The sequence below is a fragment of the Melospiza melodia genome, chromosome 16 (genome assembly GCF_035770615.1).
Source record: "Melospiza melodia melodia isolate bMelMel2 chromosome 16, bMelMel2.pri, whole genome shotgun sequence".
Lineage (NCBI taxonomy): Eukaryota > Metazoa > Chordata > Aves > Passeriformes > Passerellidae > Melospiza > Melospiza melodia.
This window is the reverse complement of record NC_086209.1, coordinates 20041131-20068312: the sequence shown is the minus strand read 5'-3', so window position 1 is coordinate 20068312 and position 27182 is coordinate 20041131. Positions and strand designations below refer to the sequence as shown.

The 27182-nt window shown below is 50.5% G+C and overlaps 1 protein-coding gene across 3 annotated transcripts in view; it reads right to left on the bottom strand.

Moving 5' to 3' along the window:
- FGF13 (fibroblast growth factor 13) overlaps window positions 1-27182 on the bottom strand; it is a 191681-nt gene that overhangs the window by 77739 nt on the left and 86760 nt on the right. For 2 of the 3 annotated variants that reach the window (XM_063170871.1, XM_063170870.1), the window contains one exon: window positions 6308-6475. The exons of the other annotated variant lie outside the window; for it this stretch is intronic. In XM_063170871.1, the coding sequence (XP_063026941.1) occupies window positions 6308-6475 (168 nt within the window). The remainder of the gene's footprint in view (window positions 1-6307; window positions 6476-27182) is intronic. 3 annotated transcript variants of the gene reach the window in all.

The window sequence follows — 27182 nt, the reverse complement described above, 5'->3', positions numbered from 1 at the left end:
CACCATAAAGGGGCTCCAGGTGTGAGCAGCAGAAAGGGGCTCCAGGTGTGAGCAGCAGTGAGGGGCTCCAGGTGTGAGCACCATAAAGGGGCTCCAGGTGTGAGCAGCAGTGAGGGGCTCCAGGTGTGAGCACCATAAAGGGGCTCCAGGTGTGAGCAGCAGTGAGGGGCTCCAGGTGTGAGCAGCAGTGAGGGGCTCCAGGTGTGAGCACCATAAAGGGGCTCCAGGTGTGAGCACCATAAAGGGGCTCCAGGTGTGAACACCATAAAGGGGCTCCAGGTGTGAGCAGCAGTGAGGGACTCCAGGTGTGAGCAGCAGTGAGGGACTCCAGGTGTGAGCACCATAAAGGGGCTCCAGGTGTGAGCAGCAGTGAGGGACTCCAGGTGTGAGCAGCAGTGAGGGGCTCCAGGTGTGAGCAGCAGTGAGGGGCTCCAGGTGTGAGCAGCAGTGAGGGACTCCAGGTGTGAGCACCATAAAGGGGCTCCAGGTGTGAGCACCATAAAGGGGCTCCAGGTGTGAGCAGCAGTGAGGGGCTCCAGGTGTGAGCAGCAGAAAGGGGTTCCAGGTGTGAGCACCATAAAGGGGCTCCAGGTGTGAGCACCATAAAGGGGCTCCAGGTGTGAGCAGCAGTGAGGGGCTCCAGGTGTGAGCAGCAGAAAGGGGCTCCAGGTGTGAGCACCATAAAGGGGCTCCAGGTGTGAGCAGCAGTGAGGGACTCCAGGTGTGAGCAGCAGAAAGGGGCTCCAGGTGTGAGCACCATAAAGGGGCTCCAGGTGTGAGCAGCAGTGAGGGACTCCAGGTGTGAGCACCATAAAGGGGCTCCAGGTGTGAGCACCATAAAGGGGCTCCAGGTGTGAGCACCATAAAGGGGCTCCAGGTGTGAACACCATAAAGGGGCTCCAGGTGTGAGCAGCAGTGAGGGACTCCAGGTGTGAGCAGCAGTGAGGGACTCCAGGTGTGAGCACCATAAAGGGGCTCCAGGTGTGAGCAGCAGTGAGGGACTCCAGGTGTGAGCAGCAGTGAGGGGCTCCAGGTGTGAGCAGCAGTGAGGGGCTCCAGGTGTGAGCAGCAGTGAGGGACTCCAGGTGTGAGCACCATAAAGGGGCTCCAGGTGTGAGCACCATAAAGGGGCTCCAGGTGTGAGCAGCAGTGAGGGGCTCCAGGTGTGAGCAGCAGAAAGGGGTTCCAGGTGTGAGCACCATAAAGGGGCTCCAGGTGTGAGCACCATAAAGGGGCTCCAGGTGTGAGCAGCAGTGAGGGGCTCCAGGTGTGAGCAGCAGAAAGGGGCTCCAGGTGTGAGCACCATAAAGGGGCTCCAGGTGTGAGCAGCAGTGAGGGACTCCAGGTGTGAGCAGCAGAAAGGGGCTCCAGGTGTGAGCACCATAAAGGGGCTCCAGGTGTGAGCAGCAGTGAGGGACTCCAGGTGTGAGCAGCAGAAAGGGGCTCCAGGTGTGAGCACCATAAAGGGGCTCCAGGTGTGAGCAGCATAAAGGGACTCCAGGTGTGAGCAGCAGAAAGGGGCTCCAGGTGTGAGCAGCAGTGAGGGGCTCCAGGTGTGAGCAGCAGTGAGGGACTCCAGGTGTGAGCACCATAAAGGGGCTCCAGGTGTGAGCACCATAAAGGGGCTCCAGGGAGCACCAGAAGCAGGGGCTGGGGGAACCTGGGGCTCAGGGAGGTGAGCTGATGCTGAACCTGCTCACTGCTGTCCCACTGCCACGGGGCCTCTCTCCATGTCCTGGACACTGTGCCTGTTCCTGGGATTCCTCGCTGGAACACAAAGTCATTTTTAGTTCTGAACAATATGCAAAGCTCAAAAGCCTCTCACAATTCTCTGATTCCAAACACAGTTCTCCTCACCCTTCTTTCCTTTTCTCCTCTAAAATGCAGAAATATGCATTACCATAGTGAAATGAGGGAGCAGGGCTAATAGGGCTGATTGGTCTAGAAGAGAAGGATGCCATCAGAGTGCCAAGTGACAGTGCTCTCAGTGGTGACACGAGGCTCAGAGCACCCAAGGGACACTGTGTATTACAGCATGAAGGCTCCACTCTCTGCTGCTGACACAAGTGCCGGTGCCAGGGAGCAGGGCAAGGGGCAGCCCCCACACCATGTGCCTGAACAACTCCCTGTGCCTCACCCCAGCACTGCCAGGGATGAGAGAACAAGCCATTGTCAAGGGCAACCACAGAGCTGCTTGTTTCACATTAGCATCCTTAACATTTTCTATCTAATCAGATTTCCTGTTGGTTGAGGAAAGCTGCCTTCCTCCTTACCAGCTGCTATCCCAGATTGCCCTCTCCCCATCCCCAGTACGTATTTTGCCATGCTTGTCTGCTTTTCTGTGTAAAAAGGTTATGTATGCCTGGAGGGAGACTAAATGTTACCAAAAAAAAAAGAAAAAAATAGAAAAAGGCAAAAAAAAAATCCCCCATGAAAACAGAACTATGGGCAAGTGTCCAAGACTCCTGACTGTGTGACTGTGACTAACCAATGGCTGTTTTTAAAAACATTTCTCATTTTATTCCCTTCCCTGGATGTAATAATACAACTCAAATTAGTTTTCCAGGAGCTGACTCCTTTTTATGTAACCATGTTTTATACAGATAGCAGCAGCAGCTTATGTTTAAACTATTTAAGAGAACAAATAGCTGCAAAATGTACTTCAGATGGCCCTTCTCCTGCTAGCAGTGCATTCCTGGCTTGAGGGAAGCTACAAAAGCACTCTGTGTTTTGCTGCTGGATGCAATTGTAAACAATGCCCAATGCCCAGAGGAGCAGCATCCAGGTAAAGGGGTCAGCTCTGCTTGTTTTACTGCCTTGCATTGCAGACTGTGGCATGACTCTGAGAACACAAAGCTGGGCAGATGCAGAACACAGCAGCAGCTCAGCTCTTACCTGGTCCCAGGTTTCCCAGGGCAGCAGGGAGGGCTGGAGCATCCCCTGCTGCCACGGGGCCCAGGGGACACCTCCACCCCTGGGAGATCTCACCATTGGGATGCCCATCTCTCCTCCTTCCTCCCACCCTGCAGCCCTGGCGGCAGCCACTGGCCCAGGACCCTCTCTGTGTCCCCCAGGCTGGCACCCAGGACTGCCCTGGAGCTGCTTCCTGAGGTGCACCTGGGGCACGTCCAAAGGAACAGAGATGATGCTGCAGGCAGGCAAGGGGGTGTGGGGAGAAGAACAGGAAACCAAGGCAGATCAGGAAACATGGATCTCATTTTCTCATTCCACTTTTGCTTTTAGGAACAGGCCCAAGAGATGAGAATTGATGGGCCACCAGGCTCAGACACCAGTGTGATGAGGCATTCAAGTCTCTCAGCAAACAGCAGAACTCCCCAAACACCCCTACCAAAAGCCTGGAAAATCTTTTACCTGGTGTCATCCTTCCTGCCTAGGGAGTCCAAATCCTGAAGTGATAAATGAGGATCCCCAAGCACCACCCCTGTATGAAAGTGGTTAAAAGGTGCAGAGAAATCCATCATCTAAACAAGAGAGTTGCACAGTTAGAAACATGCAGCCTTTGCTCTGTGTTCCCATGCCATTATTCAGCAGATTAAAAAGGCATTTTTGTACTCTGTGTGGAGTCTTCCAAGTCTGCAATTTTTCATAAAACCTCCATTATGACATTTCACTTGGAGAACTTTGCTAACAGCTTCCTGGTTGTCACACTTTCCAGTACCTTCAAAAATGTGTAATTTGTGCCACAGTAACGTTTAAACATTCCTTTTCCTTTATCCTATCAGCTGTTAACTGCTGGGCTCACACTGGAAGGGATTTCTGCTGGGATTTGTTTCAGCCACTCCATTAACTTCCATGGACTGTGGAAAGCACAGTTCAGATCACCTCACTATGAACATTCTTCAAGCTCCATGTCAACAAGCCACTGAGGATAGCACACATCAGTCTTTCAGGGAGTCTGGTACCACTTTCCAGGCAATTCACAGATTCTGAAGGAAAAGATAAATACAGCCCAGGCAACCTGAGCTGCAAGAGAGGCTAAAAGGATTCCTGGTCAGATGTTCTCCCTCCATGCTAGAGACAACATCTGCCAGAGAAACACAGAAATCACACCCCAGCAAAGGCTGCCACCCCTCAGGTGGTCACAGGCCAGCCAGTGTGGCCATGGCTCCTCGTGCCTGTCTGGGAATGCAACACTCCTGGAGAGAACGAGGGACACACAAGGAACAGACATTCATCCTTGGGCACGGCAATAGAGGATGGCAAGCCTTCCTTCAGAGCCAGATGTTTTCCTGGGAATGAGCCCCAGTGCCACGTGCCATGGAGGAAATGCTTTCCTGGGAATGAACGAGCACCAGTGCCATGGAGGAAATCTTTTCCTGGGAATGAGAACCAGTTCCCCATGCCATGGAGGAAATCCTGTCCTGGGAATGAATGAGCACCAGTGCCATGGAGGAAATCTTTTCCTGGGAATGAATGAGCACCAGTGCCACGTGCCATGGAGGAGGGGGTAACACAGCTGCTGCTGAAGCCAGACACTGCAGATTCACGGAGAACACAAGAAGAGCAACTCTTGGCTTCCAGGAACACCACGGCCACTCTGATGCTCCCAGGTCTTCCCTCAGCCTGCACTGGGCCAGCCTTTGCCACGGGTCCCACATTCCCCAACACTGAACCGAACTACGTCCCCCGGAGACTCTGCAGAGAAAAGGCCCAGCACTGCTCTGCTTTCCTCGCTCCTCCTGGGCAGGCTCTGGGCTGGGAACTGGTGGTTTATTCACTAAAGGATCAGCCCCGCCAGGAGCCAGCCTTCTGCAGTAATCCAGCTCCCAGTGTAGGCTGCACTGGAACAGGCACGAGCTTCTCTGGAGTTCCACACAGCACACGGAGCATTCACACACAGCATGTCAGGGATGGCAGCTGTGGGGCCCAGCTCTCCTTCGTGCTCCTGGCCATGGAATCTTCCTGCTCACCGCAGGCTGAGCACCTGTGGCAGCTCAGGTGCCATCATCTTCCCAGAGGAGCTTCTCAGGAACAGTTCTGGGCTCCAAATTCACTCATGAACGACACAAACCCTGACAGATGACACGGAATCCATGACGTCTGCTAAACCAGGAGAGTGCCACAGGAGTCACCTGTCCTTCATCCTAACTGAGTCATGAAATCACAGCTTCTGTCAGGGCAGCCCAGGACTGAGAGGACAAATGGACCTTCTTCAAACCCCGACTTTACCATTCAGTTACATCATCACTGGAACAAGAAACCTCCCCCCAAGCCTTAAACCACAATGTGTATTGAATTAATATTTCTGGTGACATGATAAATGCTATTTTAATAAAATACTTTTATTTTAAAAGACACAAATCTCACAGAGGTCGTGCAAAGAACAATCATGCAAAATTTGGAGAATGTAACAGAAGAAAGCAATTGACTGAAATATTTTGGGCTAATAGTGACAGCTCAGGAACTGATGCCCATCATTACAGAGAGAATAATACAACTGATTTGTGATAAGAACTCCAACCTGCTCACTCTGCTGTTCCTGCAGACTCGATTGTGGCAAAATCCAGCCCTGAATATTTCATCTTAAAACACTTCTACCAGCAGTAGCATTATTTGTCTTGGCAGATACTGGAGCTTATGCAAAAAGTAAAGGCTTACCACGTGGAATATGAAGCAGTAATGCAAAACACATATAGAACAATAAGAGAAAGTATTAAAAAATGAAATTAAAAATAGCTTAATCTTATGCACACTAGATGAACAAGATATACCTCCTTGGCAATTTCATATCAGTAAACACAGCATGAGGAGAGACCATACCTTTGCTTCATCTGAAAAGGAAAACAATCTACTTTTTTTTTTTTTTCTGCTCTGCATGCATTTCATTTCCCAAAATGCAACCAGGCGTGCATTACAGACAAAGTTCATCCTGCTTCACCCAGAACAGCTGCCATGAGCATTCTCTAGCACTATGCAGAAGCCTTATGGAGTGCAAGGTGCTGGGGCCAAGCTGAGTCTGGTCTGAGTGCCAGGCTTAGAGCAGAGTGCAGCTCCAGGAGTCACTGCAAAGAACCTGGGAGCCGATGCCTTTGAGGAGCAAGCAGCTTCAGGCAGCCAAAAGAAAGGGCAGTGTAATGGTGGGAGCTAAACAAACCGAGTTTACTGGAGGGAAAGCAGCGCTGCCTCCGTGCCAGAGGGCTCCCGTGGGGCTCAGCCGCAGTGTCCTGTGGGCATCAGACAGGCAAGCAAGGGACAGTGCACGGCTCCCCCCACACAGCCTGGCACACACAGCACACACAGGGAGAGGGAACCCCACAGACAGAACATGGACCCAAAGTGCACAAACCTTCCGGCTCTGTGTTCTCTTTGAGGTGCACTTGCTTCAGAGGGCAGCAGAAGATTTCGTGACACTTAGCACGAAAAGGGGACTCTTTTTTCTTTAATTCCGCAGATTGGATGGAATCTTGCCGTAACATAATGTACTCCTGAGTGCCAGGGGGAGCGTCATCCATAACTGTGTCACCACACAACAAAATAACTCAGGTTAGAGCCTCAGGAAACGACCCCGAGAAGCAAATCAACTACAGAACGTCAGGGTGGGGAAAGACAGAGGGCAAGAAAGGGTCACAGGAAGGAAAATAAACCGTAAAGTGTAAAGGATCTTAGTCACGGTGGGAAAAAACATTCACTTTTATAAACAATGCTTCTCATAAACCTCCACAGTTCATCCCTTTCATGCAGCTTTGATAAACAGCAGAACAACACCCGCTCTGAGCAGCAGCACAGCTCCTCCTGCATTTGCTTCATCCTCCCCTAGCACCTGTACCCATTCTGCATGCACACTGGGGGAAAAGCAAACCCAATCCTGTGCTTTCATGGCCCGGCACAGGCAATTCTGCACCAACACCCTCCACACCTGCAGGAACCCGCTCCCCAAAGCACCAAGGACACGCCTTTATCAGCACATGGAATTACACCCCATCCCTCAGAGCACGGATAATCCAGTGACATTTTCAACAGATAGAAGTATAGATGTACAGAGAGAAAGCACATTAATCCTTCTGATGGTTTTCTTGTAAAACAGCAAGTAGTTTTTAAAGTTGATCTTATAAATCAATACTGCCATTAATAATGCAGTCTGAAATGTTTCTGAATAGGGTCAGACTATTAAATGGCAAAAAGATAAAATATATAGCATAAAGAAAGTTCCAGCTACCTCAAACTATTACATTACCAGAATGAATTGAAACCCTTTTCCACTATCTAAAAAAATAAATCCTTAATAACAGAGATAGTGAAATTCCTCAGCTCACAGCTTCAGGCACAGATCATCACCCATGAACAAAAATTAGCTGCTTTTTCACAAGACAGCCTCCAACCACCAATTGTTATTTACAGTGTAACACAGAGATATAAAACCATACCCAAAACCAAACTCGGATTCCCCAAACCTACGTGAAAAAAACAAAAATTAAAAAAAAAAAATCCAAGAATTTCAGCAATGAGAAAAGTAACTACTGACAGGCTAGTCTAAAACATGCACTGGCATGCACTAGGTAAGTTTATTTGGTTCTCAAACTGATGGCCATTAATTCTAACAATTTAACTGCTTCCTAAATATCTGCCAACACATGGACATCTTAAAAACCATCAGATTTAAACATTAACCCCCTCAAACAACTACCCCATTGCATTCTCATGCACTGGATTTCTTCCTTGGTAGGAGTCATATCTGGGAGATAAATTCAAATTGACAGTTGTTCTGCTCACAGTGGGCAGTTACTTTCTCTCAAGCCCTCATTAATCCAGCAGGAAAACCTTGCACCTTGGCTGCTGCTGCTTCATTAGACTCCACCCAGCAGCAGCAACGCACTCTAATAATCTATAGAAAGTGCCATTAAAAGGGGTGCATGACCAAGGGGGACAGCACAAGTGGTTCAAAAGGAGCAGCAGGTCAGTGGAGCACGAGGTCTGGGCTGCCATTTCACCCCTCAGCAGTGGCAGTTTCCTCTGGAAGGGCGGGCTGAGCTCAGGGAGCACACTGAGCCCCAAGGGCAGCTGTGGCAGCAGTTACCGGGAGCCAGCACCCACAGGTCCTGCAGGGTCAGCCCTCAAGCACGAGGTGTGTGTGAGCTCAGAGCACGCAGCACCTGCAAAGCAGCGCCAAGGGGGATCCCCCTGTCAGGATTGGGCAAACAGTGCCTGGCACCATCGTGCAGGGCCCTGTGCAAGCCCAGGCAAGCTGAGGGGCAATAAGGCACGAGCAGTCCCCTCACCAGAACCTACACACCCCATCACCCCTGCACACAGACTTACTGGGATGGGAATGCTCCACACCAGGGCCCACACCATCGGCAAGGGACCCACAGCCCATCACCCCTACACAGATTCACTGGGGTGGGCATGCTCCACCAGGGCCCACACCTTCAGTGAGGGACCCACAGCCCATCACCCCTGCACACAGATCAGTGGGATGGGAATGCTCCACCAGGGCCCACACCCCAAAGCCAACAAAGGCTCCCATTCACTGAGATGGGAATAGCCCCACCAGGGCCCACACCCCATCACCCCTGCACACAGATTCACTGGAGTGGGAATGCTCCACACCAGGGCCCACACCCCAAAGCCAACAAAGGCTCCCATTCACTGAGATGGGAATAGCCCCACCAGGGCCCACACCCCATCACCCCTGCACACAGATTCACTGGGATGGGAATGCTCCACACCAGGGCCCACACCCCAAAGCCAACAAAGGCTCAGATTCACCGAGATGGGAATAGCCCCACCAGGGCCCACGCCTTCAGTGAGGCACCCACGGCCCATCACCCCTGCACACAGATCATGGGGTGGGAATGCTCCACCAGGGCCCATGCCTTCACAGATTCACTGGGATGGGAATGCTCCCAACCAGGACCAACACCCTATCCTCATGACAGAACACATTGGTGCTCTACGTTCCCATCTGCCCAGAATAAAACAGGGATAAGACTACACCTGCCATGGACATAGGTCATTAATACACTGCTCACTCATTTGTATATTCTTGTATATTCTCAGATGGAAGTGATAAATAACTACTACATAGCTTTAAGAAAATTAACCCTGTTTTCTTCCCCTACAATTTGATGGAGACCAAACCCACAGCAGCTGAGAGGAATTTGCTTAGCAGTGAATATAAAATAACTGCAGTAACTATTATGTTTCCTAATCAAAACATTCAGCTTGCTAAATATCACCCTGCAGCATTTTCTTAAGCTTAAATAAAATAATAATAATTACATTAATAAAAACTTGCTGTCAACAAGCCACTAGGAAAAAAAATTTTTCTTCCTGTAAGCTTTACTGAGAGAAAGCAATCTTTAGGATGGCTGCTGGCACCAGGATGTTTTTCAAGATAAATTCAAACATGTTTACTTTACATAAACACACCAGCTAAACAGTCTGCTGGTTTGTGCCTTTCTTTTCTGTCCAAGTGCATTTCAGTCCCATCCAGAATTGCCAGAAACCATAACATCAGCCCTGTCCATAGGCCTTGGCTCGGGTTCCAACTGCATCATCTTTGATGTAATTCAGACTTTAATAAAGCTGTAAGGAAATATCTTTCCCCCTGGTTTTACAGAGAGAGGCTTCTGCTCTGCTCGCTACAGGCTAGAGCAACCACAGGGTAAATGAAATCCAGGCACAACAAATCCTCCTGCTCCTGCTGGACTATTGTTCCTGCATGTATGACACAACTTAAAGAAATTGTACTTACATGCACTCCTGCCTGAACCTTTCAGGTCATTACCTGAAACATGAATTTTCCTCAGTTCCCTAACTCTTCACAGTGGTTAATTTTACATGCTGTGAGGCCTAGGACACTTACACTTGCAATAAATTCATTTTCCTGGCATTTTGGAAGGACTGAAGTTGCGTCTGTACCCACAAGGTCCTCAAGCCACAGAGAGCAGCAGAGCACCTCTGAAATCCTGCACCCACAAAGTGAAGAAATCCCCTCTCTTTGGCACAGGGCAGGAAAAACCATTCCCCCAGCGTAGCTGTGTGGAATATTGAGAGCAGCAGCCAATGTCCCCCCACTGTCACCTCCACACTGTCACCCTCCCAGTGTCACTGTCATGCCCCAGTGTCAGCCTCCCAGTGTCACTGTCACTCCCCAATGTCACTGTCACTCCCCCAGTGTCACTGTTACTCCCCAATGTCACTGTCACTCCCCAATGTCACCCTCCCAGTGTCACTGTCACTCCCCACTGTCACTCCCCAGTGTCACTGTCACTCCCCAGTGTCACTCCCCAGTGTCACTCCCCCAATGTCACCTCCCAGTGCCACCCCCAGGACACAGAGCAGCGATGTTCCCCAGCCCCTCCCTCCCTCCTGCTCTGCCTCCCTGACCCCACCAAGGAAATCAATAAAGGTCCCAGCTGAGGTGCCCCAGGCCCTGGCGCCCTTTGGAGCTATCAGAATTATTTTTTTTTCCTTTTAGGGGAAACTTCAGGCTAGCAAGTTGCTCTCAGCTCCTTACAGGAACAAGTCTAAAAAAAACCTCTCTAAAATAACTTGCTTCAAGTGAGTGCCTGTAGGACAGGGAAGGGTAGCAAAGTGGGGTATTTAGCTGTAATCCCATTTTTGAGACAGCTGATGAAAATCTCTCAGGCCTTTGGGCAGTAGAAGTTCTCTTTTCATCGCTGCTTTGCTTCCCTCCTAATTTCTCCCATTGAAGGTGGGATTTTTTTGTCAGCCACCTGCACATAACAAACTGAGAGCACAACAATACTTGCAAGCTAATTGAAAAAAATTTCTATTCTGGGCTTGTAAAACACTCAGAACCTCTTAATGACAACACAGTCTATCCAAACCATTTCACATTAAGCTTTGCCAAATCTTGATGAAGTATTCTTACCAAACAGCCTTTCTGGCACTTCTGCATCACCCACAAATCTTATTTTCAGCTTGCAGCTGTGTGCTCCCAACTTTGAAGTCTGGTTGACTCTGACTTGCAGTTTTCACAATGAACACAGATATTAGAGGAAGCACAAGCAGCCAATTCTCTAATTTTTATTCACAGCAAGCCATTTCTGGAGTCCCTCATTTTGCACCACTCCTTCCTCGCCAGCACACCCCCAAAGCCAGGCACCACACCAGCTCATTTCAAACTGAAAGGAACAAAGCAGCAAAAATACCTTGTGAAAGACACAACTTCCTTTGGGTGAGTTTTCAGAATTAAAAGTAGGCTCAGAATATTCCAGCTCCAGGGGCATCACTCACAGCTCCTGCACAGCCCCAGCTGAGGCACTCAGTGAAACCCTCACTGGAGAACCAGGAGCCAAGTGAGCCAGAATTACATGGCTGAAACCTACTCTAGGCCAAACATCTCATTGCTGTGTCAATTCTTAAGGTTTGCACAGCTCCATCTTCATTCCCACATCAAAGAATTTCTCTGATGATTTCAGATAGTGATTTATTTTCTGATTTGAAACTACTTTCCATTGCGAAATATCTTTCTATTTTAAATAAGTGACTGCCTTGTGATCAAAACTGAAAGCTGACACCTCTTTGCACCATGTTTCCTCCAACATATGTAGAAATTTCTTAACCTTTTGATCTGCTGAAAAATTCTGAACTATGCTCTCTTTGGGTCACACATAGAATAACTGTTTTCAGATCTTCCAAAAATATTCGCACAGAACACTCCCCCTTGACCTAAAAGAGTAATTGGATTAACTGCTAGCAGTAATAGGCTGTTATCCCCGGAAAAGACTACCCAGATAAGGCTGCATTTAGATCCTTGTGGATAATACAGACAAAGGCACAGACATCAAACATTTGTTGGTAAATGCTGCTCAGAATGCATCTCCTGTTTCCCTGTGGGAGTGGCAGCAGGGTTTCTGCAGAGAGCCTCATGTCCCAGCTGTGCCAGGCACCCTGTGCCACCCTGTGCCAGCCTGTGCCACCAGGCACCCTGTGCCAGCCTGTGCCACCAGGCACCCTGTGCCACCCTGTGCCAGCCTGTGCCACCAGGCAGCCCTGGCTGAGCCCTGGCCTGGCTGCTCAGGGTGCAGCTGAACAGGAGCTCCCAGGGCAGGGACAGGGCTGAGGGGCACCCTGCAAATTGTACCCACTGCTCAGGGACAGGGCTGAGGAACAGCCCCAGTTTACTGAGGAGCAGGCCCAGGGTGCAGAGCCAGCACCTTTCCCTTCCCAGCCATCAGGAGCTGTGGGTTTGCCGTGCCACATGTGCCCACTCTCATCTGAGCTCTGCCGCTCAGCTCAGTGCTGTGCTTGTCCCCGAATGAAGGAATGAATAAATGAGTCAAGGAATGAATAAATGAAATGAATGAAGGAATGAATGACTGCACGAACATTTCTTCCCTGCCTGTTCCGAGCGCTCTGCCGTTTTCCCATCTGCTGAACCAATGCAAGCTGGCTGCTTTCCAAGCAGGTGGGCTGGGGCACGCAGCACAGCAGACAGGCAGTAACAACACCCAGGGTGCCACTCCTCTTTGTGGAGTGCGAGTTCGGGAAGCTGCGGGCACTGGGAACACTGGGAGCACACCAGTGCACAACTGGGACCCTGCTGGGCACCAGGGGCTGCCTCAAGGAGGGCACTGGACAGCAGGCTGGCCTGGCCAGCTGCAGAAGATGAAGAACCCAAACTGCACAGCCACCAAGGAAGGACCTGGCCCTTGGGATGAAGCTGTCTGCCACCCCAGCTGCTGGAGCAGACATTCAGACATTTCTCCTTCTGCTCCACCAGCACAGGACAGGAGCACCATGAACACAGGAGGAGAAGGACAGCAGCTCCAGATGGAAACGTGAGCCTCACTCACCCCTGCCTACCACAACCCTCACTCTGACCAGCTCACAGGGAATGTAAAAACCACTGTGACAATTCGTGCCACGACGGTGCACTCACGTTCTTCACTGACAAAGTCTGGGAGCAAAGCAAGGAGCGCCGCTGTTTCTAAGAGAACGTCCTGGAGGAGAGGTGAAAATCAGGCATGCAGGGGAGAAGGCGCCAGGAGACCTGCTAGAAAGGTCCAGGATGAGTGGGAAGCTTGCAGTTTTTGAGAGCTTTGCACAGCTTTAGTTTGCTGCTTATGAAGTATCAGAAAACTCTTGTGTATCGTAAGGTTAATGAGAATTTAATTATTAATGTAGCCCTATTTGGAGCTAGGAGAATAGTTTCAGATTATGAGGGAAGTAGAGAGAAGTGCCTTTTTTCTTCCTATTTACGGAGCGTTATTGTCAACAGCTGGGCTACAAAAAGAGACAAACTTCCCTAGTGTTGAGAAGAAAAAACCCAAAACAACAAAAACACAAAGGAAGAACTGAAAAAGATCAGAATCCTCCAGGAAAAGCAGCCTGAAAATGGCAACAAAATCATCAAAGAATAGACTGCATCCCTCCTGGAAGTCTGGAAGGATGAGTGCTGCCTCTCGGTGCAGGAATGAGCAGCAGCTCAGAGGCTGGCACTGGAGCTGCAGCTCCTGGGCATCTCTTGGAAGAGGCCCACAAGAACAGAAGCACCATTCATAAAAGGACAGGTGACACCTCCCAATTATTTGCCCCATTTACTGAGGATTAACAAAGGGAAGGATGAAGAAACTGAGTGCTTTAGAATTCACACTCATTACAGAAAGAGCTGTGCAGAGAAATGGCCTCAGAGGAGATTTCTCAAAGGAAAGCACAGAAAACTCTTCAGCAAAAGCCAAAAGCCTGGTGTGCCATGGAGAGGTGCAGAGAGTGCTCTCACAGCCCTGGGAACAGCAGAACCCTGGACCCTGCTGGGCCTCAGCACTCCACCCAAAGGGGCAGAGAGCTCTGAACAGAGCTATGCACACAGGGGCTGAACAGCAGAGAAATCCTCTCAGAAAAGAAATGTATCATTTAACCTGAAATTAACACTGCTCTTCATTTAAAGGTCGGGAATTATTTTAACAGGTTAAAGATTAGGCTTATGCAGATAGGGTCCCTATATACAAATATCCATGCACACAAACCAGTTCAGTTGTAAAACAGTCAAATGAAAGGCTGCAATATTTTCTCACATTGATTTCTTAGACTAAACTTTAGTTATGTTGAATTCCCACCACAGGTGATTTTACACAAATCATTTGATGCATACCCCAAAAATTTACCCAGCAAGTTACACCACGTTGAAAAATCCACTCAGCTGTAAGCTCAGTGTAGTCATTCACACACCAGAAGGCTCTGCCTCCCCGGGCACTTCTGTTCCCAGAGTGCTGCCCACCCACTGCAGCAGCCACTGCTGGAGCAGCCCCCCAGCCCTGCTGCCCGTGCTGTGCCTGAATAACCCACCCAACAACCTGGCACCCAGCAGCTCCTTCCCCAGCTGGGGAAATTCCATCCCCTTGAGCAGCACCGACCGAGGAACAGCACCCACAGCACCCCCAGCACCCATTCCCCCTCCCCTGAAATCAATGCACTGCATTTCAGAGCCTGCACTTGACACAGGTTCAGAAACTGTACTTGAAAGCGTTTTCCCCTCTCCCCACTCACCTAAAGCCTCTCAGACTCTGCAGAAAGCCATGTGTAATTATGCCATCACTGTTACTCACAGTAGCTACAACACACTGCACACACAGAGAAGGGTTTCGCTTTCTACTGCCCATCAGTTTAACCAGCAACAAGACAAATCAGCAGAAGCCTAAACAGCCTGCTTTCCTGTTACGGCCCAGCCCGATGATCACCTGGAGAGTCCCAGTAGATGTTCTGTATACTGAGATCCTTCTCAGCCTCCCCACAACTTTCTTTTGTACGCTGCCATGGTACTCCCACACACTGCCCAGCAGCTCTGCTCTGTGCTGGCAGCCCAAGCACAGCAGAGTTACAATCATTTCCTCACAGCAGAGCGAAAAGGGCATTATTGTTTTACTGCAAGTGGTGCTGTTCAGTTCCTGAGCCAGCTGCTGGATGCTGTGAGGGCAGGTGAGAGGGGAGCAGCAGCAGCCGCAGGTCACACAGGGCAGGGCTGGCTCCCTGAGCAGCCACGGGCAGCAGCTGGGCTGCAGGGGCAGGGAGGGCTCTGCTGGCACCAGGGGCACCCAGGGAGCTGGCACAGGGGCAATCAGAGCCCCAGCAGTGATGGCTGTGGCAGGGTGGTGGCCGTGCTCACACCTGTGCTCACACCTGCACTCCACGCTGCTGGCACTCTGCAGCCTGATCCAGAGGCATTTCAAGGCTATGCAGAAAAGAGTTAAAACCCAGCAGCGTGCTCAGTCAAAGCAGAAACAGCTCAGCTGGGTGGCTGTGGCCCAGCACATCGTGGCCTGCTCAAACAAGGCCAGCTGGGCAGTCACTCCTGACTGACACGCTGTCACCGAGGGGAAGGACACGGCGACAAGGGCACAGAACAGAAATGAAATGCAGATCTTTACAAACCAGCACACATCTCCACACAACCTGCCATGAAATTCAGATGTTTGCACAGGTGACCTCTGTGCCTGGGTGCTGCCACCCTGGGAGCTGCACAGCCATCAGCACCCACTGCCAGCCTTGGGACACACCTGGAGCCTGCCAGGAGCTCCTGCTGCTGCTCAGACACGCCACAAACACCCCAGGTGCAGTGCCCCATGTGGAATCAACTCCTCCAGAAACCAAAGGGCAAAACGATCACAGAAGGTTGTTGTGAGAGCAGAAGTAGCAGTGAGGTTATTGCCTTTGTGTATTTTTATACTGCATTGCATAATATGCTCACATTGATGTTCAGCACCGTAAATGACATAAAAAACAACCCAAGGCAGTAAGCACAGCAGAGCTGAAGGAAAAGATCCTCACATTTCACATTCCAGTGCATGAATGCTGCAGTCCTCCAGCTTACAACAGTCTATCAAAGTTAGCAAAGACAAATGCGTGTTTTAGAAAAAAGACATTGTTTCAACACTGAGCTATAAATTAGCTTCTGGTTTTCAGGAGCTAGTAAGTGGTCTTTATTCTACTACCAGAAAAAGCGACTCTGTTCAAACTAAGGACATTGCATGCTGCATATGTAGTTGGGGAGCTGCCTTGGGATACCACACTCGCTTTTGTGCCTCTTTGAAATCATCCATATCAGAGAAAAGTCCCTGTTTTCTGTCATTAGCGTATTTATGCCAACTGGGACTCTACAGACCTCCAAAGAAATTAAACCAATTATTCTGAAAGTTGATTGAAAAACTTTAAAACACTGGAAGGATGCTACTGCGGCAAATGTCTGAAACATGTGGATTTACAACAACTCCAGTTAAACAAAAAACTACCAAGAAAAGCTTCAGAGCAATTTGCAGCAGCTGAATATTTGGCCCAAACAACTCTCAGAATACAAATTCTCAGTGCTGGGGTACACAGGGCCTGCAAACCCTGCTGTGGGCAGCTCCAGTATGCAATCCGTGCTCTCAGCACCACTTGCACCATTCCCAGTCACCAGTGCCAGGGTCCTTCCACCACATCAGCACTCTCAGTACTTTAAATACTAGCCCCAAAACCCCACTTGCACCTGAAGTGACCGCAGGAAAACAATAAATTAGTTTTTAACAGCTTCTCAAAGAATTCATTTAAGGAATTAGGTCTTTGCAGGTTGCAAACAAAGCCACCTTTCCGCTTATCTTTAAATTTACTAATCTGGAACTTCCATTCTACCGATGCACTCTGCTCCTGAACTGAAATTCTAAAGAGCATTTCACAAAATGTTATTAGCATTTTAGTCTCTATCTATTAATGTCACAACAGACACACAGCTGCCAGAGCTCTGCGCTGCTATTGCGTGCCCCTGCTCACCTGCAGGCTCTGGAGAGGGGACCCAAGCTGCAGGTCAGGGTGCCAGCCAGCCCAGAGCAGCCCTACCTGTGCTGGTTCCAGCCTGGAGGAGCCCTACCTGTGCCAGTGCTCCGTGTCCACCCTACCTGTGCCAATCCAGCCCCAGAGCAGCCCTACCTGCGCCAGTCCCAGCCTGGAGGAGCCTCGGTGGCAGAAGGAGCAGCCCCTGAGCTGCTCTGCTGTGCTCAGCTGTGTGCAGATGTGGGATGGAGCTGTCCCACTGCTGTGGCTGCTCACCCCGGCCTCCAGGGATGACTCACTGTCACTCACTCACATTAAAGCTCCTGCCCATCCTCTGACTGGGGCTGTTCTGCAATTGTTGTGTCCCACAGTGAGGGCTGGCATGGGCTGGGCTCAGCGCTGCAGCCTGCCAGCTCAGGCTGCTCAGCCCCTGCCCCTGCTCCTGCCCAGCACAATTCTGTTTAGGTCAGGATGCTCAGCCCCTGCCCAGCACAGTTCTGCTCACCAAAGGCTGCTCATGCCATGGGGCTCAGCCCCTGCCCCTGCCCAGCACAATTCTCCTCTCCCACCAGGTGAGACAAGAGAAAGCAGCTTCCCCTGGCCATACCTGACACTCCAGCACCGAAGCCTCTCTCCAGGAATGCTCTGCATGTCACATATTAATGGCTCCTGACTAACAGCTTTAGCTGCACATCATGTCTAGACAAAGTGCCCCGCTGTGGGCAGTGGCCTGGAAGGGCACTGGAACAGCTGTGGGGGAACACAACACAAACTGTGCTGCTGACAGGCTGTATGCACACTGCACCTCACCTGGCTCTTCTCCAGCAGGTGACAACAGTGGCAATTTCACTGAAGGTTTAGGCAGAAAGGGGCCAAAGCTCAGGCTGGCCAGAGAACCAGGAACAAGCCATGCTGTCCCCAGCCTGGACACCAGGAAGAATTTCTGCCCTGGAAGGGTGGTGAGGAACTGGCAGGGGCTGCCCAGGTTGGTGCTGGAGTCACTGTCCTTGGAGGTGGTCAAGAAGCAACTGGCATGACACTCAGTGATGTGGGCTACCCACAGGGACTCCATCATCCTGGAGGTCTTCTCCAACCTGAATGACTCCATCACTGTGTGAGAGGCTGGGGCTGCCCCTGCATCCCTGGCAGTGCCCAAGGCCAGGCTGGACAGGGCCTGGAGCAGCCTGGGACAGTGGGAGGGTGTCCCTGCCATGACAGGGGTGGGACAAGGTGACCTTTAAGAATTCTTTCAACCCAAACTGCTCTGAATTATGTGCATCACTCAATACCCAGAACAAGTGAGACAGTCAGAAGACTGGAGGGGAGGCAGATAAAGTTGCACAGAAGATTTTGATGGAACAACGTGAGCAGGCTCTGTGCAGAGCCCAGGTGTGCTCAGCAGTGCCCATGGCTCACTCTGACTGTACAGCTGCACCCAGAGCTGGCCACAGCTCCTGCACACCACAGATCCCTGCAGAAAGGGGACACAGCTGCAAAGCCACGGTAAACTGATGCTGGGAGCAGAGAATAGGGGCTAAAGAATTTACAGCCCACCAGAGCCTCCAAAACCTCTCAGCAGCCTCAGAGCCTTCCTGCCCTCGGCTGTCACCTGAGAGGTGAGCACTGTGCCTCAATGCAGAACTGCAGCACTGCTTCCCTTCACTGACATGAGGGCATTTAACTCCCTTTCAGTGCTTCATTATGCTCCAACACGCTGTGCTGCCATTACAGCTTTAAATATTTACTTGACATTATCTTGCATCTGGCAAATGTATTCTGATACTCCCCAGCAAGTCCCATGCAGGATTAAGTTCTCCACTGGTCTTTGCACAGTAACAGATCCCATTTTATTCCACCACTGCAATTCTCTCCAAATCAGCTCTGCAAAGTCCAAGAGTTCTCCAACAATTCTCTTAAGACAGATGAGATTTGCAGGCATCAGACTAATTTCTAAGTTCCTACAGCAGTTAAGACTTCTCCGGCCTCCTCCTCATTTTCTGTGCTGCTCAGACCCCACAGACTGCTTGTTACTCTGTTAGTGCTGCCAATCCATGTGCACCTTCTCCTTTATTCTCTTATTGTTAATTAACTACTTCATGCTGCAAATTCCCGTATTTCAGACAATGTGCTGTTGTCACAATAGCCCTGTACGTGAATTACTGTAACTTGGATGCATTAATAAATAACACATCGAAGGCTTCAAATACATTGGGACAAACCCAGCCCAGCCCTGCCCATCCCAGGCGCAAACCAAACCCAATCCTGCCCCATCCTGGGACAACCCAAACCCAACCCAAACCCAGCCCTGCCCCATCCCAGGCACAAACCCAACCCAAACCCAGCCCTGCCCATCCTGGGCACAAACCAAACCCAACCCTGCCCCATCCTGGGCACAAACCAAACCCAACCCTGCCCCATCCTGGGCACAAACCAAACCCAACCCTGCCCATCCTGGGCACAAACCAAACCCAACCCTGCTCATCCTGGGCACAAACCAAACCCAACCCTGCTCATCCTGGGCACAAACCAAACCCAACCCTGCCCCATCCTGGGCACAAACCAAACCCAACCCTGCTCATCCTGGGCACAAACCAAACCCAACCCTGCTCATCCTGGGCACAAACCAAACCCAACCCTGCCCCATCCTGGGCACAAACCAAACCCAACCCTGCTCATCCTGGGCACAAACCAAACCCAACCCTGCTCATCCTGGGCACAAACCAAACCCAACCCTGCCCCATCCTGGGCACAAACCAAACCCAACCCTGCTCATCCTGGGCACAAACCAAACCCAACCCTGCCCCATCCTGGGCACAAACCCAACCCAAACCCAGCCCTGCCCACCCCGGGCTTGGCTGGCTCTGCAGAGCCCCAGGAGAGCAGCAGGGCTCCAGGCTGATCTCAGAGCCGTGCAAGGACACCTGGCTCTCACAAAGGGAGCAGCTGACCAGCACAAAGGGCTGCACAGCCTCCCCCCTCCCAGGGACTCCACAGACGCTCCAGCACAAAGCCAAGGAACATTCTGAGTGTTTCTGTCACCTTGCTGTGCCCCTGAGGCTCACACTGCAGGCAGGCTGCTGTGCCCACATTCCTGCTGCACTCCTGGTGCCATTTTCCCAGTTATTTCCCATGAAGATACCCAGTCAACAGCAAAACGGGGAGTGGGAGCTGCCCAAGAGCAGTTCTGTCTGTTTGTAGAGAAGTGAAAACCCCAAAGAACACTTTTCTCTCAAGCTGCAATGACCAGGCAAGCCCGTGTTCTCTGGCCAGCCCCAGGCTGCTGTCAGTGAAACACCCCTGCAATGGTGCTGTAATGTACCAAATGTCAATGTAAAATGCAAACCCCAGTTCAGAGAGGCCCCAGAGGGAATGCAAACCCCAGTCCTCCTGAGAGGGCCCAAGGAGCTGCTGGCCCAGCACCCCAGCACCCAGACTCTGAGCTGCAGCCCCAGTGAGCACAGAGCCCATCCCTGCTGGCACCCCTGTCCCAGGGCACAGCACACGGGAGCTGTGCCCAGCACTGCCCGCAGCACACTCACATCTATCTCCTTCACACCCAAACCAGCCACCTTCAGCTTTATTTCTGGCTCAGATAAGGCCTGTGCAGCCTACCCAAGGCTAAATCACCTAAATGCACACCTCCAGCTCACAGCACTTTATTATTGCTGCTGCTGCTGGCATATGGAGAGCTTAGATGAAAACAAGCAAACACTGGGTAAAAGCATCCCAGAAAAAGCTGAATATTTATGGCTTGTACCCAGAAACCTGAGTGGCAAGTGGATGCTTCAGGTAGAGATGAAAGGAGTGACAGAAGAGTAACTTTTATCTATGCAGTCTACATTTAATGACTGCATGAACATTTTCAGATTATTAGGGCCAGCCTAAGTGCTCTGTTGTTCCTTTGTTCCATTTCTGAAGGGTTTGGACTTTATTTATTATTTTTCTTTTTTTTTTTTTCCTTCCTCCCCCCATAGCTGCAACTAAATATAATTTTTGGCTTTTAAAGACCTATTTCCATTTATAGAATCCAGCTGACAGGCTGGGGATGATGTTCCCTAGCTGAGGCATCTGCCTCCTTGGCACAGGGAGGGATGATCACGCTGGGTGCATCTCTGGGCATCTGTGACAGTGAGGATGGAGGGCTGAGAGCAGCCTGGCCCCTCTGGGTGTGCACTGCAGCTCAGCCCCACTGCCCTGCACAGACAGCTCACCTGAGGGCACGGGGCACAGCCTGGCATTGAACTGATGGCACAGGGAACAGCTGCTCCCTCTGACCCTGCCAGAGATGCCTCCACAGGCACCTGAGCTCACCTGTGTCCTGGGAGAGCATCTGCCCTGAGCTCACCTGAGTGCCACACTGAGGGGCTCACCTGAGCTGGCCTGAGTGCCACACTGACACCCAGATGTGCACCAAGAGCACTCCCATGACAGGCTGTGTGTGATGCGTCTGTGCCCACCCCTCAGTCAGCCCTGCCCAGCCCTCTGTGCCCTGCTCCTGCTGCTGTGTCACCTGCTCCGTCCCCCCCATGTGCATTCCTTTCAAAACCTGGCCAATTCCTCACATTTCCTCTCCTTCCCTGCCTGCAGAAGTGGAAGAGATCACCCAGATGTAATTTCAGCAAAGAATAAATCCCTCTATCAATGGTGCTGCCCTGAAGGTCAGTAGATGGAAATCTGAATCTGATTTTCAGCTTCTACAGCATTTCTTTCCATAAGACCATTAAACTGCAGGTTCAGAGTTACAGCTTAAATCATGTCTCTTTGCAGACAAGTCTAAGCTCCAAACAATCAAATTGTGATTTATAATCTGTTGTTTTCACTCAATATATCATGTCTAGCAAACATTGATTTATATGTAAGATTAGACTTTGTGGTTGTACTTTCCAAAGTTATTCAATAACAGCAATCATAACCAACAATTGATAGGTAATTTTTCTAGTATACACAAATTAATCTTTGTTGATTTGATCTTAAATTACCAAAGTTTCATGACTCATTTTCCCATACAAAGTTGCAGGTTGGTTCGGTTGCTTGGTCATATTACTCTTCCCCTGCATCTTGTCCTTTGACCATTAAATTCTTTGCTCATATCTCATTCTTTCAAAGTTTACTTCCTTTGTGTATTTGGTAGAAATGCAGACTTGCCTCCCCCATTTTTACCGGGGTGTTTGAGCTCTGATTTTCCTGCAAAGCATCTTCTCATCTGTTAAATTCTTTCAGCACACCCAAGGCTGAGATCCCACTCACAGAACAACCTCATACTGCCAGTGCAGGGCAGACAGGCAGCTCCTGCCCCAAAGGAACCATTCCCACCCTCTGCCTGTGCCTTGCCCTCGAGGTTTCTGTTCCCAGCTCAGCTCTCTCAGCCTGAGGGCAACTGTCCCAGCCCTGTCCTGAGCCCAGATAAAGAGCCCAGATAAAGGGTGACTGCACTGAAGCTCCTGCCCTGGTGTGGAGCACAAACCATGGCTTTGCTGTGGTGTGGAACACAGCCCTGGCTTTGCTGAGGTGGTTCCACGTGTGGAACACAACCCCTGGCTGTTTCCCCCCAGGACAGGCTGGCTCCAGCCCAGCAAACCCTGAGCAGGCTCCTGACACCCAGGCAGCAGCAGGACCATGACACGACCGGGGCAGTCTGGGCTCCCCCAGGGGCTCAGCTCACTGCCATTACCATTGAAATAAAACCTTGATGGAAGGGCCACCTGTGGCTCCATGTGCAGAGCCAGCACCCTCACCAGGGGATTGTTATTTCAACACCTGTCTGCTGGACGTGGCTGTTTATTAATAGAAAGGATCACACACAGCCTGAGGTAAATTAAAATTCCAGTTCTCTATTCCGTCTCATTGAAGAATCTGCCAGGCTGTTGTTTGATTTGGTTTCTAGCAAAGCAGCCTAACAAACTTCCTTCCAAGCCATTAATTCAGATATGCAATAAGCCTAACACAACTGCACTGGCTCATTACAGCAATTTGAGGTAACCTGACTCATTAGAGCAGCCACCATCCATCCCCTGTGAGTGCAGCCTTGTTTTCAGGCAGCCTCAGAGATGACCTGCTGTGCCAAATGCCTCTTCTGTCTCAGGAAAACCTCAGGGAAACAGCAAAATGGAAAGCCTTCATTTGCTCAGGCTTTGAATTCATTCACATGCAAGACCATTATAACATTCTGAGCATCTTTTTTTCATTCAGAAAAGGATTATTCAACTGGATGAAGGGAAATTCTTCAGTAAAGACAGTACCATGCTGATAGCCATGCAGGACACAGGTTTACAGATAAAACTGATAAGCTCCCTGCTGTATCTGTTGGAAAGGACAGTTTAACCATTCAGGAAAGCAAATTCAGGAAGGACAAATTCTGAGTGTGCCATAGCTGAAATAATAAGAACCAACCTGTGACCTTGGTACACAGCCCAGGCCGCCATCAGTGCACAAAGCAGCTGCACAGAGCTGCTGCCCACACTTAGGGAAAACCACAAAAATCCTCCTGTGCTGAATAAAAAGGACACTAAACGAAGGTACAAAGCCAACTGAGGCAGCACTTAGCCTTTGAGCAGGGACATTTACAGGTGTAGCAGTCATCAAGCTCAGGATAATTAAGTCTGGCCCTTGAACTGCATCAACCCATTCAGTGGCTGGAGGTGAAGCACAAAATCCTTGAGTGAGACTAATCTGGAGTCCTCCAGCAGAGGAATTAAGCAGCTCAATACAAAGCACCTTCCATGGACTTAGCACACTTAAAGCAAGACTTGTTCACCTAATAAGACTTGTTCACCTAATAAAGGGAGGCAGGCACACAGCAGATTCTGACCCTCTGCTACAGTAAAATCAACTACCTAAAAACAACAACAAAATCATCTCTGTGCATGTTTTCTGTTTCCCAAATAAAAACCTGGTTCTTCAAAGTCAGGTTTGAATAAAGGGACCTGCACTGCCAGCACCCACAGCAGGTGCTGCTGCTGGCTCCTGACAGCCCTGCTCTCAGTGACTCTGAGCTCACAGCACAGGGACAGGTTTGTTAAACTGGATCGATTTGTTTGTTTGTTTTCATTTCAAGCCACTATCTCTCACATACCCAAGCCGCCAGAGCTGGGAGGAGCACCTGGAACGTGCAAGGAGGGTTCCAGGACTGGAACCAGAGTTTTCCTACCCTCAGAGTCTCACATTTGAGCTACAAAACCTCACTTTATCGGGGAGGGACAGCACATCCTGAGTCCTCCCTGTGTCCCTGTGGGCTGGCCCAGCTCAGGCTCATCTCTGCTCTCCCTCCCTCCCCAGGGCAGATCCCTCCATGTGCCATGGAAAGGAACTGACTTTCACAGGGAGGAGAAAGGAGAATTTCATCCAGTAACTCTTTCTGAAAACACTTCTGAAGTTCCTCCTCAATTCCTTCTTAGAAGGCCTCCTGAGAAACCTGCTAAATAATTAACGTCTCTTTCTCATTTTGCTCCCGTAATGTGAACACCTAATCTATTCCATGGTTACTCCTATATTACAAGAGAATAACACTGCAGTGGGGCTCCAGGGAGAGAACGTGCACATTTCCTCCCTCTGAGCCCCCTGCACGGGCTCTGGGTGGCTCAGTCCCATCTCCCACCAGAGCTCTCTGCAGCTCGGGAGAGCCCAGAACAGGACAGCCCCGAGCCCAGAACAGCCCCGAGCCCAGCACAGCCCTGTGGGGTGCAGGAAGGGGCTGAGGGCTCCCACGGCACAAGGGGTGCTGTGAGGAAAGGAGGGAATAACTGAGAGCCAGGAAGAGGTGCTGGCACAGCCCTGTGGGCACGAGGCAAAGGAAACAGCTCAGGGAGGACAGAGCAAAAAGCCTGTCCCAACAGCCTGGTGTGGGGTTTAACCCATGGCACAGGAGGAGGAGAAAGGGCACCCCATCTCCTACCTTGGGCTATGGCCCTGCAGCATCTCCCATTCCATCCCTGCTGGGCTGGCAAAGAAGACGCAGGAGAAAAGGCACTCCATCTCCTACCTTGGAGCTTCCTCCCATTCCATCCCTGCTGGGCTGGCTGCAAAGAGGATAGAGGAGGAGGAGGAGAAAGGGCACCACATCTCCTACCTTGGGCTATGGCCCTGCAGCTTCTCCCCATTCCATCCCTGCTGGGCTGGCTGCATCCATGGCAGAGCACACTCTGTCCCCCTGCCACCCAAAGCACGTGTGCCCCAACAAACCAGCGCAGGGGAGGCACTGAGCAGCCCTGGAGAAACGCAGAGCAGGAATGCCCAGGGAACGTGAACGTGTCCCAGCCCTCATGCCCTGGTGCCTGCAGCGTGTGGGCAGCAGCAGGAGGTGCTCAGGCTGCCTTGGGAGCTCAGCCCTGCAGATGGAGGAGCCTCAGCAGGGTGTGCTGGAGCTCTGCCTCAGCTCCCTGTGGGAGCAAAGGGTACAAACAGCCCCCTGGGAATCAGCATTTACATGGCATTTGTGCCTTGCTGGCTTGGGCTTTATCCAGGCTGCTCCAGGCAGCATATTTGTACTTGACTGGACACAGCCTTCCTAATAACCATTACTGTTCCTGGTCATTTTTAATGAGTTGATGCAAGGCAATTTCACTTCCTTCCCCCTTCGGAAAGAATTTATTAAAAAGATCTGTATAGGAATAACAGACTCATAATCAGAGAAGCCACATGCCATGATCAGAATTAAAGGAGCCATCTGTTTCTTCACAGTCATGCACATCTCAAACAAAAAGTACACACATGACATATGTCATTACTTCCACTTTCCTGACAGAAAATATTTGCCATGATTGCCTCCCACAGGAGCACAGGGAGCTCCAGCACCAGCCTGCAGTGCTGCAGGAACCCTCCCACTGAACCTCCAAGAGTGGATTCAGGCTTCATCTCTGCCTCAGCCAACCCAGCAGAGCCTTTCATGCCCCTGTGAACCCTTTGCAAACTTATTTTGCACAAGATCTGCAGCCAGGGCTTGGCTTGCTGCTGCCCACCACCAAGAGGAGCTGCCCTGCTGAGCTCCACACACACACTTGTGTCTTTCCATTTAAAAGTCAATTTAGGAAATTACACTGTTCACTGGATGATATATTTTCATGTCAATATGTTGTAAGATGCAATTTCGCCCCCCTCCATCTAATTCCAAGATGCAGTGATGAAGGCAGTGATGGAAATGCCCCAGACACACTCCAGCAGGAGGTGAGAGTCACCCTGGCAGTGCCCTGCTCCCCCTGCCCAGCACACCAATGACAAATGTTCTGGAAAAAGCCTCTCCTGAAACGTGGTAGAATTCTTCCACCTAAAACGTCTCCTCCTCTTTTCCCTGCCTTGCCTCAGCTCAAACCCTGAGGAGTTCAGGGCTACCTACTGTGCCCTGAGACACTGTGAAAGGATTTCTGCAGAAAAATCAAAGAGTGGCTTAATTTAAGTTTGTCTGACCTGGGCTGTTACCCTTGCTTTCAGTTATGGAAAACCTTTAAATAGGAACAGAAAAAAAAATGAAAAAAAAAGTAAGTAAAAGTTGTCTCTGGTTCTTCAGCTTTTCTCTCTGCAGGCCTGGATGCTTTTGCTGTAAGGTGCTCATCAGAGGCCAGGAGAAAAGCTCTGAAGTTCAATCACAGGAGCTCTGCAGGGGATTTTCCCTCCCCCAGCTGCTCTCCCTGCAGATCCCCACTCCATGCACAGACAGGTATTTCATTATGGCACCACTGTGACCCTGAGATGGTCTGTTCGTTCCCCGTGCCAGAGCAGTGCACAGCCCCGTGCTACCCGTGTCTGTCCATGTCCAGATCAGTGCACAGCCCCGTGCTACCCGTGTCTGTCCATGTTCAGCTCAGTGCACAGCCCTGTCCCACCCATGTCTGTCCATGTTCAGCTCAGGGCACAGCCCCGTGCTACCCGTGTCTGTCCATGCTCAGCTCAGGGCACAGCCCTGTCCCATCCATGTTATCCATGTTCAGCTCAGGGCACAGCCCTGTGCTACCCATGTTATCCATGTTCAGCTCAGGGCACAGCCCTGGCCCACCCATGTCTGTCCATGCTCAGCTCAGGGCACAGCCCCGTGCTACCCGTGTCTGTCCATGTTCAGCTCAGCACAAAGCCCTGTCCCACCCATGTTATCCATGCTCTGTTCTGTGACCCCTGGCATTATTCTGCAGGATTGCCCACCCATGGCAATCCCTCCTCTGCTGTGATCATCTATGGAAGGCATAATGATGAAAGATGTTATGATGAGAAAAATAAAACAAAGCACTTTATATCCTCAATTCAAACACTGTATTAACTCTGCACATTCTTAAAGTACATTTTTAACTCCTGCAAACATACATACACACATATATATAGTGCATCTATTTTTTATCCAGCCTTCTAAACACAAACTTGTAACCAAAGGTTTGCACTGGGGCTATGATCAACACCAGATTTGTGTTTCAGAAGCACAAAGTCAGGACAGACTTCACAATTCCCACGCTCTCCCACTCCACAGC